The sequence below is a fragment of the Asparagus officinalis genome, chromosome 7, assembly GCF_001876935.1.
Source record: "Asparagus officinalis chromosome 7, Aspof.V1, whole genome shotgun sequence".
NCBI lineage: Eukaryota > Viridiplantae > Streptophyta > Magnoliopsida > Asparagales > Asparagaceae > Asparagus > Asparagus officinalis.
Genome location: NC_033800.1, coordinates 34,451,902 through 34,463,481, shown reverse-complemented (window position 1 = coordinate 34,463,481; position 11,580 = coordinate 34,451,902). Strand labels below are relative to the sequence as shown.

General features: G+C 37.3%; 1 protein-coding gene across 1 annotated transcript in view; it reads right to left on the bottom strand.

The window, feature by feature from the left end:
* LOC109846945 (putative L-cysteine desulfhydrase 1) overlaps positions 3,170 to 11,580 on the bottom strand; it is a 12,121-nt gene continuing 3,710 nt past the window's right edge. The window contains exons 2-3 of the mRNA XM_020416186.1: positions 10,372 to 11,576; positions 3,170 to 3,556 (exon numbers count right to left, since the gene is read on the bottom strand). Of these exons, the coding sequence (XP_020271775.1) occupies positions 10,376 to 11,576 (1,201 nt within the window). The 3' untranslated portion in view covers positions 3,170 to 3,556; positions 10,372 to 10,375. The remainder of the gene's footprint in view (positions 3,557 to 10,371; positions 11,577 to 11,580) is intronic.

The window sequence follows — 11,580 nt, the reverse complement described above, 5'->3', positions numbered from 1 at the left end:
ATTCCAAAGATAACCAAAATAGTAGGAGCAGCACTAAGGATACAGATGGATCCGAGTACATAGATTTGGAGGAACTTCTAGATGGGGGAGATAGTGCTAGTTCTGACCGAAGAACGAAGAAGACTTCAAGTACAGAAGCTACTACCTAGGGCGTAGACCTTAGAAGGTCATCTAGGGTACCCAAACTGAATCCTGAATATCTCTCATCACTTGATTATTTACTTTTAACAGATAGCGGAGAGCTAGAGTGCTATGAGGAAGCTATGTAAGTTAGTGAATCTCAGCCGTGGGAGCATGTGATGTAAGAAGATATGGATTCTCTCTACTCGAATGAGATATGAGAGTTAGCACAGCTACCTGCACAGAAAAAAGTCTTGCATAATAAATGGGTCTATCGGGTCAAACATGAGAGTGATGGAAGTAAGAGGTATAAGACTAGATTAGTCGTAAAAGGGTTCCAACAGTGAGAAGGAGTGGATTATATAGAGATATTTTTTTCCCGTTGTGAAGCTTATAGCCATCAGAATGGTGTTGAACTTAGTAGCTACAGAAGATCTCTACCTTGAGCAGTTAGATGTGAAGACTGTCTTTCTTCATGGTGACTTGGATGAAAAAATCTACATGAAGTAACATGTTGGCTTTATTGAAGAAGGAAATAAAGAGATGATGTGTAAGCCCAAGAAGAGCTTGTATGGTTTGAAATAGGCTCCGAGACAGTGGTATAAGAAGTTTGACAACTTCATGCAGAACAATGGCTATGGAAGATGTAATTCAGATCATTGTCGCTACTTCAAGAGGTTTGAGTCCAGCTATATCGTGTTATTATTATATGTTGATGGCATGTTGGTTACAACCGTGTTTAGAGGAGATAAACAACTTGAAGAAGCAGTTGGTGAAGGATTTTGCTATGAAGGATCTGAGTGCAACGAAGTAAATTTTTGCGATGCGAATCAGTAGAGATGAAGCTGAAGGGACGTTGAAGTTGAGTCAAGCTGAATACATCGAGAAGGTGCTTCAGAGGTTCAACATGCAGAATGCTAAAATTGTTAGCACGCCCCTTAAAAGTCAGTTCAAGTTATCTGAGGAAAAATCACCCAAGACAGATGCAGAGAAGGATCATATGAGCAGAGTGTTATATTCATCAGCCATTGGTAGTCTTATGTACGGATGGTTTGCATGAGGGCGGATATTGCCCATACGGTGGGAGTTTTGAGTATGTTTACAAGCAATCCAGGAAAGCAGCATTGAGAGGCCATGAAGTGGATATTGTGTTACTTGAGAGGGACTACGAACAAGCCACTATGTTTCAGGAGGAAGCATTTGGTACTGCGGGGATATGTGGATGTGAATTTCACTGGTGATCATGATACGAGGCGAAGTACCACAGCGTATGTTTATACCTTGGCGTCGCAGCAGTGAGCTGGGTCTCACGTCTACAGAAGATTATAACATTGTCCACAATTGAGGCAGAGTATGTCGTAGTGACTGAAGCCAGCAAGGAGATGATTCGGTTGACCAGGTGCCTAGAAGAGTTGGATCTGATGCGGGGAAACAGAGTTTTTTATTGTGATAGCCAGAACGCTATACACCTTGCCAAGAATCCAGTATATCATGTCAGAACGAAGCACATCGACGTAAGATACCATTTCATATGCTCGCTGATTGAGAACGGGAAGTTACAGCTAGAGAAGATTTTTGGGAGACAAATTCTGCGTATATGTTAACGGAAGCAGTGATCATCGAGAAACTGGAGTTGTGCGCAACTTTAGTTGGCCTTCACGCGTAGGAGATGAAGGCGGAGCCACATCAGGAGGATCGGTGGGATCACCGGATTGATGATGTTTGAAGAATGGATTTTCTTTTCCGTGTAGGAGAAGATGCTTGAGAAGAAGGCAGGAGTTCGGGTGAGCTCATTGATAGTGCTTTGGTCTCTAAGTGGGAGATTGTTAGTCTAAGTATGTAGACCCAAAGCTGAATCAAAAAGACAAAGAAAACAGTCCGGTCCCAATCGACCGACAGAGGAGATCCGGTAGATCGTGACGCTTGCCAGAAAACAGGTAGAAATCAAAGCTCTGGTCGGTCGACCGAGGGCCTTGATCCGGTCGACCGTAAATATGCACCAAAACCTTGTCGAAATTGACATTCTGGCCAGTCGATCGAAGCACACGGCCCGGTCGACCGGGAACGGGATTTCCAGTTCCCTAAACTATTTGGAAACTGTTTTGGGCTGGGATCCTATATATACCTAAACGCTTTTAGGGTTACGTGAAACATGTAAAAAAGAGGGTTTTGACAGCTACTTGAGAGAGAGATCTCAGAGAGATAAAAAAAATATTTGTGGGCATTGTAATCTTCTTCAAATTAATCAAAAAATTATGTGGTGTGGCTCCCGAGGACATAGGCACGTTGCCGAACCTCATTAAATCTGGTGTGTTCTTTCTTGTTTACTTTCCTGCAAGTTTTATTTTTTATTTGTGGTGATTTTTCTACTTTCCTACTCTCAAACACGAGGTCCGGAAGGGCACATATTCGATTTGATTGTTTCGAATCCCTAACATGTCAATGGTTTGTGAATTGAGTTTCTATGTTTGGTTTAGGTTAATAAAAGTACAATTTCAGTTGCAACTATGTGATTGATCGGGGAAGAGAGAAATCAAGAATCTTCTAGTATAACAGCTCCACATTATCAAGTAGCGCTTATAATTCAACGCATCTTGTATCGGTATGCATGTATTTCTTATGTTGGATGCGGATAGCATTCTAATATCGAGAATTTCGGTTTGTTTCCTATTTTCATAGAATCCTCGAATTGCCCGTATATCTTGAGTAGGATGAAGGACTAAAGGTCTATTTCCTTCAATGTTTGCAATACTCTAAGTTAGTTTTTTATAAAGTAGGACAAAATTTTCTAGTCGGACAATCCAAATCATGGTAGCAATTTTATCATCCGAACTTCATCAAGACAGTCATCAGTTCCAAAATTCCAATTGATAACTCATTTTGATTTGAAATAGGAAATTGCACAATACAAAGTTGCCACTGCAGCATGCAGAAGCAATTTCATACTATTATAGCATAAAAAATAGGATATATCTGAAAACTAATATCCTACGACATACATACGATGCACCGCCATGAACATCACTAAACATCCAGCCACAAGACCATATGCCAAAGATCCAAAGCTATCCCTTAATAAGAAAACATACATCCATCGTTCAATTCCCAAGTTGATTTCTCATAAGTTACCAAATCTACCTTGCAACAAATACACAAGTCCTCCCTACAATCTCAGTTAGGCATAAGGTTTACAGAAAACACCCTTATTTATGTAATATATTGCACAAATTGCTGACGATTATTGGAGTTTAGAACTACATGTGCGCATAGCGCCACTGTTAAAATGCAGCAGTGAGAAGTGACTATTACTTGAAGTGTTCCGCTCAGAAGGGAGAACCCATTTATCCGTTTAACACCGACTGCAATCAGATGATAGCCTACCACGCTCCTCCAGCCAGTGAAAGACGGATGAAATTATATCGGGGCACCAAGAAAACTGCAGCGAATCATAGTGAAAAAAAAAGAATTAGAAAACATAGATAATGGGTTTCACTGAATAACAATTAATACCTAAACATAAATGTTACATTTGCAGGCCAAAAGAGTCAATGGCTTTCGCAAATGAACCATATCTTAACTAAAGATATTGGATCTTTAAGGGACTAGTATTTTTCAGATCCATAAGCAGCAGCAGACGTAAATAATTCATATGCATGAACTCCATGAACTTATGTCAGTTTGCTTAGCAAAATAGCTGCATCAATTTTTCTCAATCATAGAAAGGTCAACATCAAATACCTGATGCAGTGCTTAGACCATCTTCAACGGCAAGGCAAAAATTGCCTTTCTCTCTCCTTCCACCTCACTTTATTCTCCCTCCACATCATTTGCCTTTTTCAATTGCCTTTCAATTCCACATCAACTAATTTTTCAAAAAGTTTTTTACTTTATCTTTCCTCCACATCACTCAATCATGATAATTAAGTAAAAAATTAAGTTTTATTTGCTTTGTCCAAATAACACAAACTCAAGCTCTATTAATAGATCTTGAAAAATAATAAATAGTGGTGAAAAAATAAAAAATTAATTTCGAGTAATTATTGATCAAAACAGTCATTTAAAAACAAGGTGAGAATAATTGTAAAAACTTTATGACACGCGGGGCCCAACAAGAAATTTAACACAAAGGCAAAATTTGCCTTCCATTGTATTTCTCTCTCCAACTTTTTCATTTGCCTTTCAATTTGCCTTGCTATTGGATGTAATAATTTTTGAGTTGCCTTGCCATTGCACTTGGTCTTAAGGAGGTATCCTGACTTCCTGATTCTTGTTTCTGTTTACTCTTACCAGGAGTATGCCATTTTTTTGCTTCTGATATCAATTACCAAAGCTCAATATAGAAGGTACTTCTTTTATGTCTTATCTAGAAAATAAACATTACATCTTTAACTTGGAGTTTGCTAATTTTTCATTATCAATATCAAGTATCACGCTAACAAAGTGACATGTAGGAGAGACCTATCACAACTGAAACATACCCTTCCTCCCAAAAAAAAGAGAAAAACAAAAAATAAAAAATAAAAAAAATAAATAAATAAATAAATAAAACAAACTGAAACATACTCTGGTTTAAGATTGAAGGTCACAACTGAAAACTGAAAACTGAAAAGATATTCCTTCCAGAATATCAGAATAAATTGTGAAATTAGCAGATAACAATTTTCAGGGGTAAGCTTGAGACATCATCAAACTTTTAATTAAAGAAAAAAATTCTAAAAAATACCTCAGTTTGTTGTACTTGCATGAATATTAACAGGTGTAAGTTAAAGAACTAAAAAGGGGGGTTTTAGCCTATACGTTTTAATGTTTCTAATAAATAACATACTTGTCCTTAACGAAGTTGAATAAAAGACTATGTTTTGAGTTAGTTTACAACTATAAGCTTCATTTGCCTCCACTGGTGCAAGAAATTAATTAATACTAATTTACAATAATTATGCATGGCTTAAGTTAATTTTTTACAATTTAGAGGACAAAACAAGCTCAAATTTATAGATTTTATTCATTTAGCAAACATTTTATTTTGGTCCTGGCTTAATGGAGAAATATGACGGTTTTCATTAAAATAATGGTGAATGGGAAAAATGAGCGTAAATTTTTACTATATAGTTACCTATATAAGTGAACAATGCTTTAATGCCTTAAACTTCATTATTAACTCAATTTGTATATTGCTAGATGTAGAAAGGGCATGTTCACTTAATAATTCAAAACAAATGGACATGTAGGGAATCACCAATAAGGTAAAAAGAAATAGGCTATTTCTCAAAAACATAAGGAAATGTATGTTAAACTGCAAATAAAATAACCAACTTGGTCCTTGTTTCTTGTTATTAACGAGATCTGGATTTTCCAAGTTTTACAGGAAAGGTGATCAGAATGAAAATAACAATCTGACATACCGTCTTGCGTGAAAATAACTAGTAACTGTTGTTATTTTGTTGGAATATGGTCATTATTACAGCTCAAAAATGTTCATCTGAACCTGTTAGCTTTCACTTTTCCTCGCCTTCTCCTTTCATTTCCCTTGCTCTTTTACTGGGTGCAACCCAAGATGGCTGCACCACGAGGATACTTAATATTCTCGTAATCGATAGGTTCCTGGTACCAATCAGATTCACTGTCAATCACATAACGCCACTCAGAACACCCAAATCCTCCAGTTGGAGAAAGTATGTAATGTCTATAAAGAAGCAATAGATTCAGGTAAGAAAACAAAAAAAATACTGGGTCCCCTCCAACTAGTGCAACTTTTCTAACCTTGAGTGTATTATATAACATATGGTCACATGTATACCTCTAGAACTACATATGACACTACTATTAAAAAGTTGTATATGTTAAACACAATACTTTTTGTAGCTGCATCAAGAGGAGGGAACTTCTTCCCAATAATTTCACTGTGTTTAGATTTCATTGGAAGAAGGGGAAGTTATGGGAAAATAGGGGAGAGAAGAGAAGGGAAGGGAATTCTCTTACCCTAGGTTCAATTTTTTTTCCTTATTTACGTTTTTTTGTGGTGGTGGGTGGGGTGGGGGGGCTCCCCTACCTTTCCTTCTCCCCTACTCCCCTCTATCCAAACAAGCCCTTCTTATTTCTCACTCCCAAAAGTTCCCCTTTTTTTTAAGTTAAAAACCTAAAGACATTGCAATGTTTGCTATTAGAAAATGTAAAAATATGCCAGATATTTAGATGTTTGACTGGTGCAGTAAAAATGCAAGAATTTCTCAAATGCTATGAATGTAAAACAATCCAATCACAATGTCTTGATCAGAAAATATGCCAAGACACATCAAAGCAAGTTAGCTCCATATTAAACAATGCTAATGGAAATCTGGGAATTGTATATAACTTTAATTTCCTTTAAAACATGAGATTGCGGAATGAAAAATGAATGTGACATACAATTTAATTGCAAACTGTGAACATCCCGAAACCAAAAAGTTCTGTACTTTTTAATAGGAGACCAAAAAAGTAAAATAAGCTAAAAGTTTTTCATGGGATGAGATGAAGATAAAGCGTTGATGCTTACAAAATCCATATAAATATATATGGGAAGTTAAACTTTATAGATGTAAGCAGCATTAAATATAACAATCTGCTAAAACCAATCTTTTGATCAAGAGCTTTAAATATATCATATACATTTAAAAAATGAAAGATTGTTCTTATGTAATTTCCATGTTTGGCCTGTTTTTCAGTATTTACCATGTGATCATATCCATGGTATGGCATGCCATTGTTTGCAAGAAACCGCTTGTATAAATAGAAAGCTACCCTAATAATCCTATGTCTTTCACGAACTATGCCATAATGTCCACATTTGGCAAGCTAATATCCCCTTGAGGAGCTCTTATTCCATGTATTCGTCTCCTAGCAAAAAGTGATCCATATACCTCCTTTCATGGATCACTGGACTTAGATAAGTATCCTACCTTGAGTAGAGTTATCTTTTCTCCTTAGAAAGTATTATTAAATTTCTCTGTTATCAATTCCCTAACAAATGTCGACTCAAACAAACCGCACAATAATTCAAGATAATCTTCACCTTCCTAAGCTGTCAAATCAAAATTTCCCTCAAAGAATCAATGACCTTTGAGATGATCATCCACAAATCTTGCACATGTAAAAGCCTAGAGCATGATCTTAGAATAAACCAACTATACAACATCCTATGTTTAAACATTATCGCGAACGCCTATTTAAACTTCTTATGGCATGCCTGTGAGTGATAAGTGGCATTGAGCTCACTCCTTAGTTACCAGCAATCTTCCTGTGAAGGAATCTTCTCCAAAAACTCCTGAGCATTACTAACAAAAAAATAAGTTAATGACGAAATCACATACAGTATACTGAAGAATTACACAAGGCCCAACGAATAATTCCAGTGAACCCAAGCCTGAGAATTGACATTGTCAATGACCTTTTCCAAGTCCAATGTGCAAATATACCCCAATACATAACTCCTTAATTATCTAGATCCCTAGGCTAAACACTTTTTTACAAAGCAACATGAAAATAGCTAATGTTCAGTTTTCGATCAATTAGAGTTTTAGAAGACAACCAACAAACATATAGGTATAAACTGACTTTTACTAAATAAAGAATTCAATCAACAAATTAAAAAACCTAAAATAAATATGCACGCAAGATACATATCTATGTATGGTATTAACTGTCTAATTAATTGCATTTATGTGCATCTGACAAATTCATAGCAAATCATATAAGAAAAGACTGATCCTAAAAAAAATAAGATACTTTTAAAAAATTCCAGAACTGACTCTACGAGGAAGGCCAACATATGAGCATATTTGAAGATTATATGCTTGTAAACAATACACTAGTCTAATTTAGAAAAGGTGATTTAACATCATAAAATGCACAATTTTCAAATAGATATAGAAAGATGTCTTTAGCTTTTGCTTCAAAATTAATCCTCTTAACCCTTTCTCCCGCTAAAACTCTATTTCCCCTTTCTTTCCTTCCGCTTTACTTTTGGTTGAGAATTCAATCCTTTACTTATGAACTCAAGCACAACTAAAAGCTGAATGTCCAACATTTCCGAATATAGGGATCTCTTTTGATCAACATAATTAATATCAACATACCAAGCTCCACTGTATGGAGAATTCTACGTTTCAATGTGATGACTCATGTCAACCGCAAAAGCTCTAACATCACAACCTTTCTTCACCGGATTGGTTATTTTCTCCAACAAATTAGACTAAGTTTTATCTCTCTGAAGAATGCTTTCAGAATAGCTCCAAGGAAGTTGGTGCTCCCTATCCAATGGAAATTTATGTCCTAAATCTAATGATATACAAAGCATTAAAGTATGATGTGATATTGTGATGACCTTGTAACTGCTCTGATAGTTTAATATTATGCGCACAAAGATTCTTGAGATTCTAAGTGCTGACGCTAGTGTCACCTAAGAGGAATGCTAGTGGTATCCACGCAGTGCCACTGGCTCTCACCCCCAAAATAGAGTGGGTGTGGTTGGTTTAAGGGTTGGGTTAACCCTTAACCCAACCCAGCCCACCTATTTCTGGGGCGAAAGCCAGGGGCTGTTAGCAGCGCGAGTGCCGCTGGCAGTCCTCGTCACCTAAATGTGATGAGCATTGTGTCACAACTTACTTTGAATGTATGATATGGTTAATAAAGACATAAATCTTACATGCAACCAGGGTCTAAGAGATCCAATATGGCACATGATCACTAATTGTGTAAATGCCTTCCCAATTAGGCAATTACAACATATGTCAGAGAATACATAAAATGATGACATAGAAACTTCTCTACCTTCATTCACCAACTAAAGAAGCTTTTTCCTGACATTTTCATCACAATCTGCAGTATGAATATTTTCCCTCAAGACATTGCACAAACAACAACTAGAGGCAAATTTATCTATAAGCGTGCGTAATTTTCATATCTTGGACAATGTGTTATATCTTAATAAAATTTAATATATTTTTTGCAACTAAACTGCTCCATAAATTGTTTGGTTAGAATGATGTACCTGCTATCAATAAGTTTGATCAACAGAAAACATTTGTTGCAATGGTGAAAGAAGGTATAGTTGAGTGTCGAACAAATGTTGACGAAGGTGAGATAAATAGGATAATTTTTCCTAAGCTGTGTGTGGATACATGTACTCAACTAACCCAGTCTACTTGAGAGTACAACAAGTCTTCTGCTTGGACTCAAGTCCAATTTATCACCAAAATAAAGATGTTTGCTTCTGATCAAAGTTCATTAATAGTTAATACCTTAAGATTTATAGACTGTACTCAAAGTTCTGAAGCACATATTTCCTAGGCTTGGAGAGTTAAATACAATTGTAGTGATTGGAGAGTTAAATCCAATTGTAGTAGACTGATCACTGAACTTATCCAATTAAAAGCTACTAGGCAAAGATCTAAATTCATTTATGAGTAAAGTCTGGGCAGTCGTTTGAACTTCTGTTAAACAATAAAGCATCAATTCATAAGTAGTACAAGTACACACAAGCAACAATATTTAAAAGTCAAAACAGAGGGAGGTCTACGAAGTGTAGCACCAATAAGTAGGTATCTCATAGTATGGCAGATATATTTCAGTAGCAGGCTATTCAATAGAACAAGAGCACTCATATCAAGTATTAACTATGTTGCATGGATAAGGGCACCATCAGGTGTGGGTGCAAGACACAGAAAATATGTAAAAACTAGGGTATGGGGACAGGGCTATATACATATATTGGAATAAATAATTTCCTTAAGACCAATAATATTTTGTCATTTCATATGTTATGAAATTAAATTTCTTACATTGTTTTATGTTTCTCTTATTTTGTAGATTATAAACCGAAAAACCACTTTTTTTAACTAGATACCCAAATGACCTTTAAAATCATAGTTATGAACCAGGTATGGAGTGAAATGAATCTGAGACACGTTCAGCAAATTTCAGGAAGCGGATGTGAAGTGTAGGATACATGTCCAAGAAGTAATGATGAGCATTTTAAATTAAAGCATAGGCATTATATATCTAAATACATGTCAGAACAAATATATGTGTACATGCAATACTACGACAATGACACATTATAGAAGTGCTTAAGGAGTATCAGGTGTGTATCAGTCCCTGTTGGGTACGGATTCATAATAGCAATACCCAGGTAATGTAGAGTATTATTAAGGAATATTACATCACAAAAGCTAGCTGATAAATGGAAATAGAAATTGGGAAGTTCAAATCTCAAACCTTCCTAGCTAGATGAAATCATTCTGCAGGTGAATCCATCCTTAACAAGTTTATTAACTGCGTCTCTGAATCTGTAATAGTCATCATCCACATTATACACCTGACACGAAATCCTTGCATACCCAGAAACCGAACCAACCCCGTTCTTCTCTCCCACACATCCATCCTTCAACGAGTTATAATATATTGGTACCTCAACCTTAAACTCATCTCTTAAATGTGCCCTGAGCTTCATAGCATCCTCCTGACTTTCAATCCGCAAAGATTCTGGCAAACCAACCATAATCATGCTACAACACATATCAGCCGGTGTCCCCAAACACGTCCCCCACGATTCTACTAGCATCTTCCCCATCTCCACCACCTTCTCGTGATTCCTCCTCCGAATCCCCTCAATCCCTCCCTCAAACTTATTTACAAACTCAATTGCTGCCGGCACAACAAGTTGTGAACTATAATCCCTGGTTCCAATCCACCCACTCTCAATTGCAAGCCCATTCCCGTACTCATGAGATACAACCGGGTGATGCAGATCAGTAGAAGCCAAACTCTTCTTAGTATACAAAAACGCCGCAGAAGGAGGACAAAAGAACCACTTATGCAAATTGCTCGTATAGAAATCTGCTCCAATCTCCTTCACATCAATCTCCACATTCCCAATCGCATGAGCCGCATCCACAAAAACCTGATCAACCCCTTCCTCCCTACAAATCCTCGTCAACTCCTTCACCGGAATGACCACACTCGGCATCGAAGCTATGTGGTCAATCACCGCAAGCCTCACTCGTTTCCCATCCAATCTCCCCAGGTTCAAAGCTTTCTTGAATTCCACAATAATCTCTTCACTCGACGACACAGGGAAAGGCAATTGGACCTCAATCACGTGTCCTCCAGCACGCGCCACATAAGCTTGGATGGACTTCTTGACGGAGCCATAAGCATAATGGAGCATGACGACGGCATCGCCCTTATTGAAGACGTTCTCGGTGAAGGCCCACCCAACCCTCTGGAGGACGATAGCGGTGGCCGTGGTGGCGTTGTCAACAATAGAGATCTCGTCAACATCGTCGGCGTTGACCAGGTCCTTGATGAGGGTTCTTGATCTGAGGATTGAGGACTGGAGAGTGTTGAAGTAGAAATCGTCGGGTTGAGAGAGGAACCTGAGCTGCCACGTGGATTGGGCGGCGAGGATCGATCTCGGGCAGCTCC